The sequence below is a fragment of the Heterodontus francisci genome, chromosome 16, assembly GCF_036365525.1.
Source record: "Heterodontus francisci isolate sHetFra1 chromosome 16, sHetFra1.hap1, whole genome shotgun sequence".
NCBI classification, from domain to species: domain Eukaryota; kingdom Metazoa; phylum Chordata; class Chondrichthyes; order Heterodontiformes; family Heterodontidae; genus Heterodontus; species Heterodontus francisci.
Genome location: NC_090386.1, coordinates 85872655 through 85891306, shown reverse-complemented (window position 1 = coordinate 85891306; position 18652 = coordinate 85872655). Strand labels below are relative to the sequence as shown.

Sequence of the window (18652 nt, the reverse complement as noted above, 5' to 3'; positions counted from 1 at the left end):
TCTTCAGGCCACAACCAGACTCGAGACCAGCTCTAAAGGCCTCTACTAAAGATCATTGAAAGCTCACTCTGAGAAGCTGTGTTTCATTTCTCTCCTTTCTCTTGGTTGCATTAGATTAACTCTGCCTATAGCCTCCACCTTGATGGTGCAGATAAGAACCAGAACTTGCCCTTTGAACTGTGAGTGACAATCTTAGTGCTATTACTAGTCTTTCCCGTCCAAACACCGGAAGCTGGGCAAAGTCCATGACTAAGAAAGTAATGGGCATTAACTGGTTTTGTACGCAGAAACTGGAAATGGGGATTGTGCCTGAGGAACAGGTCTACACCACCCCAGTTGTTTTTCTTGCTACTAATTCAGTCGTACATTTTTTGTGTTTGGAAATGTGTTGAAAACATGTCGGGGTGTTTTCTGTCACCCAAGTCACCTTGCTATTGGCATAGGGTTGCCAACCACGGTTGGCTGTATTCCTGGAGGTTTCATCACACAACCTACTGCCTCCACGGCCCCACCATTGCTCGCCAGAAGCATCCATCCTCTCACAGTCCCTCTTCCCACGCCAATTGGAAAGCAAACAAGATCTCAAATTCCAATTGGATGATGTTTGCCTGTCAGTCAAACCAACGTTTCATTCCATCTCCCAATATTTTGATGAATAAATTTTCAAAGAATATGGAAAGAAAGCACACATTTTCCTATAAGTGTCCCTATGATTTTTCTCCTGGGTGTTGCTTGTAGCAGTGTCCTAGGAACTCATCTTTAATTCTTGGAGACTCCAGGACAATCCTGGAGAGTTGGTAACCCAATATTGACCAGACGAAGAAGTGATTGATTGACACCCAGTCATACATTAGTTCCAGTTGTCTATTGGATCTTGATTATCTGTAGTAGACAGTGAGCACTGAGCTGATAAAAACCCATTTTCCATTGCTGATCGAACACCAGGTCACAGACTATGCGCTTTGTGGAGGGTCTCATGATGCTTTTTTTTTCCTTCCCTTTGCTGTTGCAGAAGCAGAGTGACGGGAGATGCGCACCTTTAAAGAAAAGGAATGAAGCTGTGGTTTATTTCTGGCTGAAGAAAGTCTTCGACTCTTCTGGGCCTACCGCTGCCTTTAGCTGCTGCTCGGACTGATCAGATGCTGCATTGGGAGGCTGCAGCTGTGGTTCAAACTCTCTTGTGTTTTGTGTGTGTGTGCGTGCGTGTGTGTGTGTATGTGTGTGTGTGTGTTATGGCACCATTACTGTAAATAGTGATATAACTGACACAGGAAGGACGAGGTGCCCATCTGAGTTTTTAGCGCCCTGCAGTTGTCACAGTCAAGGAATTAACGTCAGCGCACAAAGCTTTCTTTTGTAAATAGCAAGACAGAAAAAGAGTGAGCTTTCGAGATGTTTGTAAAATGAAGTCTTTTATCAGGTGAATCCAAATTGAGATAATGATGGTCGTGATGCTGGTGTTTGATGTTTGGAACAGAGCCAACCCGTTACAAGGCATGCTTGTCGGGTCATTATTCCTTGTCAGCGAGGAAGAAGTCAGTAAAAATGATTTATAAATCCCTGCTTGCACAGGAATGAAACCTGGATCTATTTAACGTTTACTTTCTTAAGTTTATCCTGGTGTTTTCTTTTCCTTCCCTCACCCGGCTGCCCTTTCCCTTCTGTGCTTCAGGTGGCACATTGTTTACATGGGGAAAAATGGACGAAGGACCCATTCCCGTCTAAGGATAGTGATGGCGGTTAACGGTCATGTGGCGAGATAGAGCATGCACCAGTAAGCAATGTTTCCGTGACAAAGTAAAGAACGGTCTTGTGGGGCATGTTGGCACGAGGAGAGGAGAGCGAGGCGGATTGATCCACTGTGATCCCAATGCCTTCTATTGAATATAATCAGACTAAAAATGTTGTGAACAATTTGAATTTTTTAGAGCTTTGTGCCACTCACTGGTTATGTGAGACAGTTTAAACCAAAATGCCATTTAGAAAAAACATTTTTTTAAGAAATAGTTTTTACCAAGGAAACTATGTAACTGGGGTCAATTGGGTATCCAGTTATGTATTTGGTGTTTAAGCAGCAAGGGTAGGTCCACAGTTTATTCAATGGCATGAATGAAGGGTTAGATCTGCTCGTCAGAATAGGAATTGTCAAGGAAGTGATATGCAGGGAGAACTGTACTAATTTAAAAAAATATATATATGTGTGTATGTGTGTGTGTGTGTGTGTGTGTGTGTCATCGTTGCTATGAGAAACCAAAAAAAGTATAATTTTTTTTTGCCTGAGGCAAGTTCTTATCAGAAGACTTGAAAGAAAAGGAAGGATCTGTGGGGTGGGGGGGGGTGGGGTGGGATTGGGTTATGGAAATACAAATGGGAACGTACGCATGTATTCAAGCAGAGCTGCAGCCTAGTCCAGTTGGATTATCGGACTGTCATTGCTGAGGAGCTTAACATCTAGAACGATCTTGCCCAGTTTATTGAGGCAGCGGCATTAGCTAGCCTTTTCTTCTGATTGCTGAATGTATTCCTTGGTACACGTTTGACCGAGAGATAGCCTCACCCTGATGCAACACTATGAACCTGTTTCTGTGAACAAGGCAAAGGGGAGACAGGTACTTGAAGGGAAAGGCTTCTTGCGCTGTGAATCCTTAATTTGCCAGCCCAGATTTCCAAATCATTTAAGAGATGGCAGTTGCAGATGCAGCAGTTGGTCTCTTTGGTTGGCACTAGCTGACCTTTTCAGAAAAACCTTTTAACATTACGCTTTTGGATCCTTTCTTCTTTCTAGACAATGGTATGGTATTAGTAATGGTGGAACTGTCACCCTTCTTTAAATGTTTTATCTTAAGGCTGTAAGAATTTCGTGCTGAGTTGCCTTTGTCTGTTGCTTTGTGATCATTTTGGATAAAGACAATTCTCTCCTACCTCAGTGAAGTTCAGTGACAATGCTTCAGTCATTATTTTAATGCTTCAGTCATTATTTTAACGCTTCTTTTATTTATGAGCAGATTGTACCCCTAAACCAGTTCAGTATTGGGTTCCACTTGGAGTGGCCAACAAACACTTGTCATGTTATTCCACAAACATTCAGAGGAACTAGCAGTTAACCCAACCCACATTGACAATGTTATCAAAATGGCATTATTATTGATAGAATCACAGTGATTGTGAGTATGTTATCAACACCACCAATTGGGACTTGAAGCTCCTTTTATTAGAAACCCAAATCCAAGTTTGAATTTTGTGCAATTTTGGATTTAGGATTAACTTTACCTAACACAGTAAGAATCCTTTCAAAGACAGATGGCCCAGTGAGGTTGTGCACCAGGTAGTTCAGCCATACAGATCAAGAAGGTTCTAGGTTTCCCTCGCCCCAGCTGATCTCAGCTGGGATTGTGGTAGGCTGCTGCAATTTGGTTTAAAGCCAAGTGTTGAAGAGGAGAAAGACACCCAGTGTTACACCTCCTGGTTGCAAATCAATGATCCCCTGTCAGAACCACATAACTGTAGGTTTTGGGTAAGGATAGGATCAACTGTTATATTTCTTTCCCTTTAGCCCCAACACTCCTGCTGGACCATTGAGCGATCTTCCAGTAATGAGCAGGTACACTGGTGCAGTTATATCAGTAAAAGGCACTGTGAAGCTGTCACAGTGTCAAAAGATGTCCTTTCGGGAAGGAAACTTGCCATCCTTATCCAGTCTGACCGATATGTGACTCCAGTCCTGCACCAATGTGGTTGGCTTTTAACTGCCCTCGCAAGCCACTCAGTTGTATCAAATTGCTTTGCTTCAAGACCCACCATCACCACTTTCTCAGGTCATCTAGGCAATAAATGTTGACCATGTCAGTGATGCCCGCATCCCAAGTGTGAATAAATGTGCAAAGAGGCCACCTGGGCAAAGTTCACGAGTCGACTGTGGAACTGTTCCATGTCGAAGAGTCAATGGCTTCAGGATAGGAGAAAATTGGTGAGGAAAAGAACTGAGCTGCTTATGACCTCATTTAATTTACACAGAAAATACTAAGTCAGGCACTTCAAAACAACTGTGGTGAGGCCTCATTATAAGCTGAGACTGAACTGGCAAAATAACAAGCAGGCAATAGTGCCCCTTTCAGTCTTTAGTGTGCAACAGATTTTAGGCGAATTGCCAATTTTTCAAATGCAACTTGTACTGGCCAACAAGAAAGGGCAGTGTACTTAAAAGTGACACTGCCCATCTACCCGCAGTTAGACACATGAGAGAAATTAATTTTAGTTGGCAAGTTGCGGTGTGTTATTCATGAAAGTGTGCAGCGTGTCTCCAGTCCAAAAGTTAAATGACTAGAAGGAAGATTATCGGCAGCAAGACTTTATTTTCTCTTTTAAACTGATTGCCACGTCGTAATGTAAAGCCTTCTGTAATATATTTCGGGTAACTGAATGCCTGGGAGTAAGCTGCAAGGCTAGAGGCTGATTAAGGTGATTGGGTTATGCGAATTTATTAACCTTCATTGAACCCTCAAATTAAGTTGTAGCATTTGTTTGTTAATCAAGAAAATAAATGAAATTGGAAAGGAACAATTTTCATTTATTCCCCCCATAATTTTGTGTTAGTTTTCAGTAGTCTGACAAAAATTTTTATTCATTCATGGGATATGGGCATTGATGGCTAGGCCAGCTTTTATTGTCCTTCTCTAATTGCCCTTGAAAAGGTGGTACTGAGCTGCCTTCTTGAATACAACTATGTTCTTACTGGGCCATTTCACAGTGCAGTTAAGAGCCAACTACGTTTCCACAATATGATATTGCCATCCTTGCTCAAACTGGAAAATAACTGGCGATACATTTCCACCAGATTCCATGCACACTACAGTATTCACAATGACGCATAAAACCACATGCGCTCTCTATATAAATATATAAGTGGCCTGTGGCCATTTTGTATTATTGCTCCATTTCTGCTCCGTTGAGAGGAACAGATAGAATGTAAATTAGGACATGAGCTAATTCAGGGTGTTTTTAAACTCTAAGGCATTTGACATCTAGCGAAGTTAGCAAACAGCAAGGAACTGTATTGCCTGCGCTGTTGAAGAGCAAATACATTGCATCAGTTAACAAGGGCTCTGGGGTAATTATCACTCCTTCACCTCCCGCTCCTTGCTGTGTTTTACAGCATCTATAAATAAGGCACTAAACTGAACAGGCAACCATAGAAATCTGACTAGGCTTTCCTCTGATAGCCGAGTGAGTACAGACACTGGTGTATGTAATACCTTATCACATGTATCATAATATCCTAGGCTTTGTCCCTGATCTAACACTGTGTTTAGTAATCTTATCAAGGAAAATGCTTGTATATTGCAATTGGTTTTAGTATTCCTGGCCTAGGAAAGGGAAAAGCCAATGCAGATTTCCTGCACCTGATTGCCATCCAGTTATCCAGGCTGGAACGTGTGGACATACAGATGTTGAATAAAGCAAGGATTGCATTTAACATATATGCCCTCCCTGGTTGAACCACCTGTCTCAACAATAACAACATCTTCCTTTAAAAAGTGCCTTTAATGTAGCAAAACGAGCCTCAGTGCTTCACAAGAGCATAACCAGATAAAATGTGGCACCAGGCCACATAAAGAGATATTAGGACAGGTGACCAAAAAGTTTGGTCAGAGAAGTGGGTCTTAAAGGTGGTAGAGAGGTTCAGGTTGGGAATTTCCAAGTTGAGGGCCTAGCCAGCTGAAGAGTGGCTGCTTCATTGAGATACCAGATGGACATTTTATTTCACCAGAAATATGTGACTCATTTGCAGAGTGACACAATGTATTTCAGCAGGACTCTGCCCCCTGTATACTCTTCTGGGATGAGGAGGCAGAATGGATTGGGGAGGGGGAAGTGTTGGAACTGTGGAACATGCAGTATTTCTCTTTTTGGTTTTGTGATCTTACTTAGCCTGCAGGTCCTGCTCAACACCAGGATGCAGTCTATTTCTGATAATCTGGTTATGTCCTTTTATTAGCTGAGCAGTCGTCTTGTATTTTCGGAGACTCCAGCTTCTACCTGCTGTCTGTGCACTGTGTCATCCTGTAAGGGTGTGCTCAGTTGTGCTTGACAGGGAGCTTTGGGTCAATAGGAACACTCTGTCGTTTTCTGATACCAAATGACTGTGACGTTGCATTGCCCTTGCGAATGAATCCCAATGATTTTTCATCATCCATGTGCTTTTTTTAATTTCTGGACTATGAGATGTTCAGACCTGAAAGTTATGTCACCATGGATACCACAGTTTTATTTTGTTTTGTTCGGTTATCAACCTGGTGAGGGAGATAGGGAAGGTCACTGGGTTTTACAGAGGATGAGCCCTTCTTCCTTGACTTTTAACACCTTCAGCCCTATCTCCCCCAAAAAACCTTGAAAGGTTCTGCTCAAGTATCACTTGCATAAGAAAAATTGAGACATTCAAGTTATTTTTCTCTGCAGGCTAGTGAAGTCCTGATTGGTCTACTGGTCCGAGTTGTTGGGCTGTATGTATCTCTAAGTGGAGTGGAGGGGATTGGAGCGAAAGGATTTTGTATTGTCTGTGCGTTGTCTTTTAGGTTTGCTTGCAAGAATGGCAATGGTTATGTAATGATTTAGTACAGAATAGTGTGTTTGCTACTCTGCCTATTTTGTATTATAACTTTGATGCAGCTCCAGGGAATAGATGCATACCATACCAATGCAATCCTTTTACATAGGAGTATCAGAATACGGAAGTCTGTTCAATCTCTTCCATCTTTCTGTTATATTATGGGTGATCTGTACCTCAATTCCTGTTACCTGCCTTTGATCCATATCCTAGATTGCGGGTACCTAATAAAAATCCACCGATTGCCGTCTTGTTAATATCAATTGTGCCAGCATCCACGATCTTTTGAGAGAATTCCACATTTTCTCTACCCTTTGTGTGGAAGAAGTTCTTCCTAATTTCACTCCCAGCTCTAATTTTAAGATTGTGCCTCCATGTTCCTGATTGCCGCACCAGATGATACAGTTTCTCTGTATCTACCCTATCAAATCCATTAATTATTTTGAACACTTCAATTAGATCCTCAACCATCTAAACTCGAGGGAATTATAAGCCATGCTTGTGCAACCTATCCTGATTATTTAATCTTTTAAACCCTAGCATCATGCTGGTGAATCGGCGCTATATCCCCTCAAAGGCCAATATCGCTTCCTAAGATGTAGAGCGTTATAGAGAAGTCGCCTACTTCGTAACCAACTAGCAGCTCATGTCACTAAGGTTACTTCCAATTTTATGAGCTTTTATTTTTGGTCATCAGGTGTGCGGAATCTTATCAAATGCCTTCTGCAGGTCCAGATAGACAACATCCATAGATGTCCACCTCTGTTCCCTGTCCACCATGATAGTGGGTTCCTCAAAAATTTCACCTAAATTAGTCAGTTACTATTTCCAAGTCCACGCTGACTCTTTGATCAACAGATGATTGTTCAAGTGCTCAGTCACTGTGTCTCTGATTATAGATTCCAGTAACTTCTCCAGGATTGACAGGTCTGTGGCTTCCTGGTTTCTCCATCCCTTCCTGAATACAAAATGAAGTGACATTTGCAATTTTCCAAACCAAAGCCACAATATCCAAATTTACATCACTTTGGGAAATTATAACTAATGCATCTGGAGTTTTCTTACCTATTTCCTTTAATACCCTACGGGTGGTAATCTGTTGACCTTAAGTCCCATTATTTTCCCCATTACACTTTTTAAATTTATATTAAATCCAAAAAGTTCCTCCCTTTGTCTTACTTCTAGGTTCTCCTTGAACCTTTGGTATTTTATCCTCTTCCTCTATTAATGTGGACAAAATATTTATTTAACACATTTGCCATTGCCTATTGTTCATTCTAGCCTAACCTGCATCTGTCTTTACTGGGTGCACATTCACTCTTACCAGTCTCTTTTTAATAGTTATAAAAAATTTACTGTCAGCATTGATATTTTTCCCATTACTTTCTTTGAAATCTATTGTTGCTTTTTAGAGCTCATCCAGTCAGTCTTTTGCTGTCTCTTATCTCATTTGATGACCATCTAATGGACTGTCAGCTTCCAAATGTACAATGCATTATGCCAGATAGGGCAGTCACCAGGAGATGATATTATTGAGTAAACTGGGCAGTGGCAAAGAAGGGTAAATCCTATGCGATGATGGCAGGCACACTTCACTGGGCATTTTTCTTTTGCACTCGGCAGAAATGTTACACACAGGATGGAATGAATTTTGATTTATTTTGTGGTTAATTTACTTTTCATTAATGCTGAGTTTTAATAGTCTTTAAGACGTGCTACATGTTGAGCTCCTTGTTCCCAACAGCTGAGGCAAGAATGTTTATCCCGGGCATAATAAGCCGGGTCAGATAAAGCCTCACTCTCTCAATTTGGAGAGAAAAAAAAATCAAACATACACAAAAAGGCGGCACTTCCTAATGTCCAAATCCTTTGCACACGGTTACTTTATCGAATTTTTCTGGTGCGTATTATACCCCCTTTTAAAAAAAATAACAACTCTTTGCGGATCTAACTTGGATTCTTCGTAGTAAATTATTATTAAATAAAATAAAATAAACCTGGGATGAAGCTGACACTTGCACCCCTGTGCCGCCAACCCCAGGAAGCTGCTAAAGCAAACCGTGTAGCCAAGGCCGTAGAACTGCTTCTCAATGTTAGGCTGAGGCTGAATCTCACAACCGTTGGAACCAGCAAAAGCAGTCAGCAGTGACTCTCCCTCAAATGGACTTGATCAAAGTTGAATTGTAAAATGCATCCTCCAACAACTGTGTTAGTGTGTTTTATATTACTAGTATACTTTGATTTACTAAACTGAAAAAAAATGAATGCTAAATTATTTGATTAAAATTTTCAAATAAGCCTGGACTGCATTACTTTTTTTTTAAATTGCTGCATGTGCTTTTGTATTTTCCTGTCAGTGCATTCAAAGGAATTGTTGAGCCACACATGGGAAAGGTTCTGCTGTCGAGGCCACAAGGAGCTTTGTGACATCCAGTGTACATTTTGTATATACTGATTCTCTTCAAGCAGAAGTTTCTTAATGGTTTGGAAAAGAAAGACCTGCTTTTATATAGGACTGGTCACCTCAGTAACCACCATTCCTACCAGCTCTGGCCTACATGACTGTAATGGCGCATTCTGTGGTTGCTTGCTGAAATGGCTTAGTAAGCCACTCCATGTGTAATACAATTGTCATAGAGTCGTACAGCATAGAAACAAGGCCCTTCGGCCCACTGCGTCCATGCCGACCAAAATGCCTATCTATACTAATCCCACCTGCCTGCATTAATTCCATATCCCTCTATGCCTTTCTCATTCAAGTACCTGTCCAGATGCCTCTTAAATGTTGCTACTGTGCCTGCCTCCACCACCTCCTCTGGCAGCTCATTCCAGATACCCACTATTCTTTGTGTGAAAAATTTACCCCTTTGATCCCCTTTAAACCTCCTCCCTCTCACCTTAAATCTATGCCCTTTAGTTTTAGTCACCCCTACCATGGGAAACAGACTCTGGCTATCTAACCTATGTATGCCTCTCATAATTTTATATACCTCTATCATGTCCCCTCTCAGCCTCCTTCGCTCCAGGGAAAACAGACCCAGCCTATCCAATCTCTCTTTATAACTCAAGCCCTCCAAACCAGGCAACATCCTTGTGAATCTTTTCTGCACCCTCTCTAGCTTAATCACATCTTTCCTGTAGTGTGGCGACCAGAACTGCACACAGAACACAGAAGTGCAGCCTAACCAACATTATGTACAACTGTAACATGACGTCCCAACTCTTGTACGCAATGCCTCGGCCGATGAAGGCATGCATACCATACGCCTTCTTCACCACCCTGTCTACCTGTGTTGTTCCCACTTTCAGGGAACTAATTGCTTCAAGAGAGCAGTCTCATCACCACCTTCTCAGGCCAACTAGGAATTGGCAATAAATGCAAATTTTCTCGTGTCACACATCCCAAAAACTAATATATTTATGGAAATTCTACCTACCAACAATTTGACAAACAAGAAAAATGGAGTGACAAGTGGAGTAGCTCTTGATGCTCCATTTCCAACCCATAACCATCATATTTCCTGAGGCATGTTGAACAACTACTTGCATTTTTATAGTTCCTTTAACATTGTAAAATGTCCCAAGGCACCTCACAAGAGCAATTATCAAACAAAACTTGACACTGAGACACATAAGGAGCATAAAAAGGATTGGTCAAAGCAGTAAGTTTTAGAGTGTCTTAAAGGAGGACAGCAAGGTGGAGAGATTTAGGGAGGCAATTGCAAACTTTAGGACAGCCTCTGATGAAAATCAAGAATGCACAAGAAGTCAGAACTAGAGGAGCAAAGAGATCTTGGAGGATTGGAGGGCTGAAGGAGATTGCAGAGATCAGGTTTACTCGCACAGAAGCTTCACACAGCAGCCGGACTGCCCAAAGGAAATTATTTTTCAGACAATTCCACTTAAGGAATGTCTTCAAATACAGATCCAAAAGTATAGGCACGTAAAATTCTTTAGTTCCATGCAGAAGAAGTCAATACAGTTGTTAAAGTGGAAGTACAATGTTTTGGGAAATGGGGTACTTCGCACAAGCTTATAAAAACATAGAAAATAGGAGCAGGAGTAGGCCATTCGGCCCTTCCGGCCTTCTCCGCCATTCAATAAAGATCATGGCTGATCGTCCAATTATGTTGTGTTCTAAAGCTCAGACCATGATATATTATCTTTGTTGATGATGGAACTGAGTTAAAACTGCAGGAATATGTTTGTCGGTTCCAACTGAGTAACACTTTTGCAGCCCAATCATCGTTGTGGCGGCTTTTCATCTATTAATACTTGTGCATAGATGTTTGTATGTACACACGCGCACCCCCCCTCCCCCCCCTCTCCCTCTCGTATCAGAAGAGAGTGGGTCTTGATGATCTTGTCTCCAAATCTAGCCTTAAACTGCAAGATCTCTTAAAAGGACAGTTGTTCATCCCATTTGCACATTAGACAGGAATATGGACTTTTAGACTTTAATCAATGAATGAACCAAATCTAAAGGGATCAAACCCACCCAGCCTAGACTATACCATTTTGTAGGTTGCCCTGAATCATTCAGTGCCAAACACTAGAGGATCTAGTGACTGTCCTGTTTAAAACAACCTTTCTGATGCCACGCAACTCATTTTGTTAGTGCTGTGAATCATCCTGTATGCATGTTGCGGCATCATAGACCCAACGATCAAAGTGTTGATTTCATAGCCGGACAGTAGTGAGTTTAAGCTGAACAGGCTATGCATCACTCTATATACCACTTGTTGCACAGCTGAGATGTGTGCATCACCTGGTCCAATAAATGGAGCTGCTCGTACTTGCCAAACCTATATGTACAACTATGCTCTGATGGCTGTCAAACACAACTAGGAATATGCTGCAAGAGACTTGTGAGGGAGGAAAGAGAATAAACATGCAATTATTGCATAAATTACTAATTACACAAATGACAAGCCTGTTGTATTTTCTCTTGCTCTCCCTCCCAGAGAGCCAGTTCAGTGATTTAAACATTCCAGAGACTTGAGCACAAAATCTAGGCTGCCTCTCCAGCGCAGTACTGAGGGAGTCTTTTAGATGAGATGTTAAACCCTCTTGATTGGATGTAAAAAATCATTTCCACTATTTTGAAGAAGAGCAGGGGAGTTATCCCTGAAGTCCTGGTCACTATCCCTCAATCAACATCACTAAAAACAGATTATCTGGTCACTATCACATTGCTGTTTGTGGGAGCTTGCTGTGTGCAAATTTGCTACCCTGTTTCCTACAACAGTGACAATACTTTAAAAAGTGCATCATTTGCTGTATAGCACTTTGAGACCACTTGAGGTGGTGAAAGGTGCTACATAAATGCGAGTTTTTTTTAGATATTTGCCAAATTTTGACGACTGCAATTTTCAAACACTGTAATTTTTTGAAGTACTTTCAAGTTGAAGCAAGTAGAAAATAGAAAAACAACTTTGCATTATTCCTTTTGAAAGCGATATGTGAGGCTGATTAGTTCATTTTTAAGAATCATGCCAACGAGCTTAGAAAAGGATGCTGGAGCAGAGTGAAGGAGGCCTCCTCTGTTTGGATTAACAAATACCAGAAGCAGCACTCTGAGGGGTTGTGTTATTTCCTTTCTGCTCTTACTTGAAATTCTTCTTCTGTGCCAAGTTTTTTTCTCTCTCTCCCTCTTCAGTGCCTGATCGCCCTCACCCCTCCCACCCCTAAATACTTACTAAGCCCCAGATCTCATTCTGTCCCGTTTTCCACTGCGTTCCTTCTCTAAACTGTGTAGGGCTTTGTGTTCACAGACTGGCTGGGGCCTACGGTTACAATGTGCAGTTCAGTGCCAACATCTGAAAGCACTTACAGGGAAATGAGAGAGGACACTGGGAGGAAAGCTGGAAAGAAATGCCAGTACACATCTACAAGGCCTGGATGAAAGGACAGAGAGACCGCACTGGGGAATAGCAGCTGTCTGGCAATGCTTACGTGGTGGAATATTGCTGCTTGCTTTGTAATTTCAGCATCTCGCATTTCCTCCCACATTTCCATCACAGCGCATTTACAGAGTACTGATAATCTCTGTGCAGACCTAATATTCCAAGTGCAGCTACAAGAAGCACCAAATAGAAAGGATCAGCCGCCTTCTTGAACTGCTGCAGTCCTTGGGGTGTAGATACACCCACAGTGCCGTAGGGAAGGGAGTTCCAGGATTTTGACCCAGTGACAGTGATATAGTTCCAAGTCAGGATGGTGCGTGACTTGCAGGGGAACTTGTAGGTGGCGTTCCCATGCATTTGTTGCCCTTGTCTTTCTACGTAGTAAAGGTCACGGGTTTGGAAGGTACTGACGAAAGCGCCTTGGTGAGTTGCTGCAGTGCATCTTGTAAATAGATGGTAGGCACTGCTGTCATTGTGTACCAGCGGTGGTGGGAGTGAATATTTAAGGTGGTGCATGGGGCACCCATCAAGTGGGCTGCTTTGTCCTGGATGGTGTCAAGCTTCCTGAGTGTTGTTGGAGCTGCACTCATCCAGGCAAGTAGAGAGTATTACCACTCCTCGCCTGTGGCTTGTAGATGGCAGACATCTTTGGAGAGTCGGGAGCCACATAATTCCCAGAAGACCTGCTGTAGTAGCCATAGTATTTATATGATTGGTCCTGTTAAGTTTTTGGTCAATGGTAAGCCATTGATGTTGATGGTGGGGGATTCAGTGATGGTAATGCCATTGAATGTCAAGGGGAGATGGTTAGATTCTCTCTTGTTGGAGACAGTCATTGCCTGGCACTTGTGTGGTGCGAATGTTACTTGCCACTTATCAGCCCAAACCCGAATATGGTCCAGGTCCAGCTGCATGTGGGCATGGACTGCTTCAGTATCTGAGGAGTTGTGAATATTACTGAACCCTGTGCAATCATCAGCGAACATTCCCACTTTTTTCCTTATGTTGGCGAGGGAATCAAAGGTTATCGGGAGTAGGTGGAAGTGTTGAATTCGAAACACAAACAGATCAGCCATGATCTTATTGAATGGCGGAGCAGGCTCGAGGGGCCGAATGACCTACTCCTGCTCCTAATTCGTATGTTCGTATGTATGTTCGTAGTCCTGGTTTCTGGCTTACTAGTCCAGTAACATTAGCACTATGCTACCGTCCCCTTAAATTAAAGGTATACAAGTGTCATGACAACTGGGAAGGGGCATATGCTGCACCCCTGTTGTTTAATGAACAGCATTTGAACTGCACATGCTGCGCAAGTTATGATCATTAGTGGATGGCAACTGTTCATCATTCTGCCATTCACACCTCCTCTAGACACATCTTTTGTTTCCTTACTTGTCCCATTACCACTCCCTTTGCAACACCAACCCTTTTGTCATTTAACCTCTCCTGTCTTCCACCCTATCAAAGATAGCCCTTTTGTTCTTCCCACCATCCCCCCTTTCACTTGCTTAAAATCTATTACATTTCTAACCCATTCCTGTTCTGAGGAAAGGTCACCGACCTGCGATGTTAATTCTGTTTCTCTCTCCACCGATGCTGAGTATTTCCGGCATTTTCTGTTTCAGTTCAGATTAAATTACAGCCTATTTTTCTTCATTTCCCTCACCCCTCCTCCTTTGTAGAGGCATCCAGCCCTTGCTTGGGTTCCACAAGCACCAGGGTCCCCATGGTACCTCATCCAAGTGACTATTCTTCAACTGTGAGCCTAGATGGTGAGTGGTTGCAGGCTATTGAACTGTGGTGGCATCGTGGATGACCCCCATCCCTGTCCTCATTCCAGCTGGGATCAGCAAACAGCCAATGAACCCTGACCGATTTTTTTTTTGCCTCCTCCTCTCAGGGACATTGCGATAAATCATAGAGGCCTAGTTCAGCAGAAACAGCAGAGAAAATTCCAGCTGTGTTTCATAGAATGTGTAACAGATAAAGATCCAATGTAGGTTTTTTTTAAAATGGTAAGTGGTATTGTTATTTACCACAATGCTAGGCAGTCCTGATGCAGTGAGGAACTATTAATGACAATTTGAAGTGTGGATTTTAGCAAACTGGATAATCGTACAATCTACAGTCTAGAGAGTCAGGAGATTGACTGGAGGGTCCAATTGCATTCCAATTCCTAGTCCTTTGCTTTCTACAGTTTCTACAGTTAAGTAATATGGTGTGGTGTGACCTTTTGCAGCAATTTCTACACATATCACAAATTTCGACACAGTACCACAAAAATAGCTGCAGGCGTTGAAAATACCAGACCAACGAAACAGAAAATCATAATTCCTACTTAATAAAAATTACAAAACTGCTTGCTGCCTTCTTCTGAACCTAATAAAATTCCACACTAAAAGCAACAAATATAAAACTGCAGATTTTGGAAAGCTGGAAACTAGCAGAAGAAAATGCTGGAAACATTCAAGTGGTTCATCTGTGGAGATCACATTGGAACAGGGGTAAAATTGTGAAGGGACAGGGGTAAAATTGTGAAGGGACAGGACAGAGTGGATAAAAACAGTGGTGTGCGGGGGGTGGGGGGTCTACAATAAGGAGACTCAGGTATACGGTTAAACACAAGGACAGGGAGCGGGAGAACCTTTTTCTTTACAGAGGGTTGTGCGGCTGTGGAAAGCACTGTCACAGCTCGTGATTGAAGCAGTGACCATATTGACATTTTAGAATTGGAAAAATAGTTGAAGGAAAGGGGGAATAGAGAGATATCGGAACAGACGGGAACACGGGATTAAGACTACTGCTCATGTGGAAATAAACATTAACAAAGACGGTTTTGTCCAACTTGTTTCCCTGTTTTCATTTCCAAGCAATTCTAGGATGGTGAAATCAGTCATGGGCTTCAGCGAATCAGCAAGGGGTCACTCCCCTTCGTCTTAGATAGAATTTATAGCACAAAAACAGGTCATTCGGCCCAAGTGATCTATGCCAGTGGCTATGCTCCACACGAGCCTCCTTCCTTCCCTCTTCACCTAACCCTATCATTTTCAATTATTTCCTCCCTCATATTCTTACCTAGCCTCCCCTTAATACTTCAATGCTGATCGTCTCAACTACCTTGTGGTATCGAGTTCCACATTGTAACCGCTCTCTGGGCAAAGAAATTTCTCCTGAGTTCCTTACTGGATTTATTAGTGACTATCATAGATTTATAGTGTTAAACTAGCCCCCCCAGGCGGTAACATCTTCTCTGCGTCTACCCTATCAAACCCCTTCATCATGTTAAAGATCTCTATTAGGCCACTCCTCAGCCTTCTCTTTTCTAGAGAAAAATGCTCCAGAGCCTGTTCAGTCTTTCCTCATAATTAAATCCTCTTGGTTCTGGTATTCACCTTTGTAAATATTTTTTGCACTTTCTCCAGTGCCTCTCTATCCTTTTCACATTATGCAGAACAGAACTGTGCACAGTATTCCTAGTGTGGTCTAACCAAGTCAGGGTACAAATATAACATCTGAGTGCTGTTGTTCAGCCATTGGTCACAGCAAAGGCGCTCTGCTCCTGTGATTCTGGATAGTTGGTTGCCCTTTACTTCATCGCTGGGGGCTGATCTCTCAGGCAGTGGCACACTCCCTGCAAACAACATGCCTTGCTACCTCTCTTGTTTTCTTTACCAGCCTCTTAAAATCCTCTCTCTTTGACAATGCTTTTGATGGCCCACCAATTTCTTATCCTCTGTTTTATATTCCGTCCTCATTCCCCTTGTAAATTGCTCCAAGACATTCTTGTACATCAGGGATGCTGTGTAAATCATAAAATGAAAGACATGCATTTATGTCATGCCTTTCATGTGGATGTCCCAAAGCACTTTAGTCTTTGAAATACTTTTGAAGTGTAGTCACTGTTGTAACATAGGAAACCTGGCAGCCAATTTGTGCACAGCAAGCTCCCACAAACAGTAAAGCAATAATGATCACTGTTCTGGTGATTTTGGTCAAGGAATAAATATTGGCCAGAACACCAGGGAGAATTACCCTGCTCTTCTTCAAAATAGAGTGATGGGATCTTTTACATCCACCTGTTGAAGGCCTTGGTTTAATGTTTCATGCAAAAGGGCAGCACTCCCTCATCACTGCAATGAAGTGTCAGCTTTGATTTTGTGCTCAATGTCCTGGAGTGGGACTTGAACACAAAACCTTCCAACTCAGAGGCCAGAGCTCTACCAGCAGGCCACAGCTTGAGCAATGACGGCACTTGATTTCAGCGAGAGGACCTGTACTTTGAGAGACAGGCAAGTTAATTCCTGCTCCATATCTGCAAGACCTGCACAACTCTCCCACAATGAATAACTGTTATCAAACAGCGTTTGAACGCAGACCCTCTGACTGAGAGTATAGCTCCAGTGTGCTGCCACCAGAGCTATTATGCTGATTTATCAACCAGGCTTCATAACATTTTCATGCCTGTGGCATTTAGAAAATTTTTTTTACAAGAAGCAGAGGCCACAGATTTAAGATAATTGGCAAAAGAGTCAAGGGTGGCGGGCCGGGGGGAGGCTGATGAGGCAGAGTGAGTTGTCATCATCTGGAAATGCACTGCCTTAAAGGGCATTGGATTGGTACTTGAGAAGGAAAACTATTGCAGGGTTATGGGGAAAGAGCACGGCACTGTTGGATAGTTTGTTCAGAAAGCTGACAGAATGGGCCGAATGGGCTCCTGTGTTGTAAGGTTCTATGAACTAACTCTTTTGCAAGTCTGGGTGCTCCCGCATCATTGGCCCTCCATGACCAAGCTCCTGAGTTTGTCACCTTGGTACCAGACCATTATCAGCGCAGAGCTGTGACCAGATCTTTCCCTGAGGGCTGCCCAGTAACTATCTGCAGTGAACCATCTTTACTCTGTGGAGCAGAAGCCTTGAATGGCCTCCGAACCAGTGCCCGAACAGCAGTACCTGCGGAAACTCAGTGTGTCAAAGTCCAAATAAAGTGCACAGGACAAAATCTTGCATCATGGACAAGTATTTAATAAACACGTTCTACTTCATGGCTTGCTGTGCCTCTGGCTAAAAGGCATCTTTACCATTATATTACATTATACTAGTACAGGCACACTGTAGATTTGCTACGTTCTTTAAGTAAGAACAATTCTCACAGTTTAATAAGCAGTAGATCATGAATGACCGACTGGGCACACACTTCAACAGAAAAGTAATTACAAAGATGAAACACTGGCCAGTTCCCATTGCTGCCTAATGCGGATTTTCGTATTTTTCTCTTCTTTAAAACTATTTTTGACAGCACATTAAAAAAATGTCACTTATTCCGAAGTTAAAATGTACTTTCCTGTGAATACAAGGGTTATGAGTCGTACTGGAGAGGCTGCCCAAAATAGGCCAGAGCAGCAAGAGTTTCCATGGAAACCAAATTACAGCAGTCCACATCCCTAGACCTGACACGGCATGTGCACAATCCATATCCGCCAGCCTTCATCTGTTGTCTCCGCTTATCCTAGTTCTTCTCAATAACCTGAGAGAAAGAAACAAAATGATGTAGTTTCCGGGCTACAGAAGGCTGGGGGAGCAGATTATAAGAATAAATTAATTCCAATTTAAAATAAATTGAGAACAGCTACCAGGAGGAACATCCTCACACAAAGGATAATAATTGCCTGGAATAATCCTCTAGACAGGATGGTATGGATACAGATGTTGGACTGTTTAAAACATAGATGTTAGAATACGTAGAAGCAATCTCTGGTGAACTGAATAGCCTTAAATCACCCTGGGATCTTCTTATATTCTTACCAAGGGAGTTGTGCAAATTCCAAGGCTTCATACTGCAATAATAACATTGGCAAAACTGAATAAACACACAAACATACATATATAAATATATATATATATATATATATATATATAGAGAGAGAGAGATAAAAGCAGTGTACAGAATAAATGTACACATCAAACCAAAACTTATAAGATTCTGAGGGGGCTTGATAGGGTAGATGCTGAAAGGCTGTTTCTGCTTGCTGGAGAATCTAGAATTAGGAGACATAGCCTCAGGATAAAGGAACGGTAATTTCAGACTGAAATGAGGAGAAATTTCTTCACTCAGAGGTTCGTAAATCTTTGGAGGTTGTAGATTC

The 18652-nt window shown here is 42.2% G+C and overlaps 2 protein-coding genes across 7 annotated transcripts in view; one reads left to right on the top strand and one right to left on the bottom strand.

Moving 5' to 3' along the window:
- zhx3b (zinc fingers and homeoboxes 3b) overlaps positions 1 to 8867 on the top strand; it is an 81636-nt gene extending 72769 nt beyond the window's left edge. For all 6 annotated transcript variants that reach the window (XM_068048513.1, XM_068048514.1, XM_068048512.1 and 3 more), the window contains one exon: positions 1013 to 8867. In XM_068048513.1, coding sequence (XP_067904614.1) covers positions 1013 to 1023 — 11 coding nt within the window. In that variant the 3' untranslated portion in view covers positions 1024 to 8867. The remainder of the gene's footprint in view (positions 1 to 1012) is intronic.
- Positions 8868 to 17510: 8643 nt separating this feature from the next.
- LOC137378269 (1-phosphatidylinositol 4,5-bisphosphate phosphodiesterase gamma-1-like) overlaps positions 17511 to 18652 on the bottom strand; it is a 144367-nt gene continuing 143225 nt past the window's right edge. Inside the window, exon 32 of the mRNA XM_068048509.1 lies at positions 17511 to 18033. Within this exon, the coding sequence (XP_067904610.1) occupies positions 17994 to 18033 (40 nt within the window). The 3' untranslated portion in view covers positions 17511 to 17993. The remainder of the gene's footprint in view (positions 18034 to 18652) is intronic.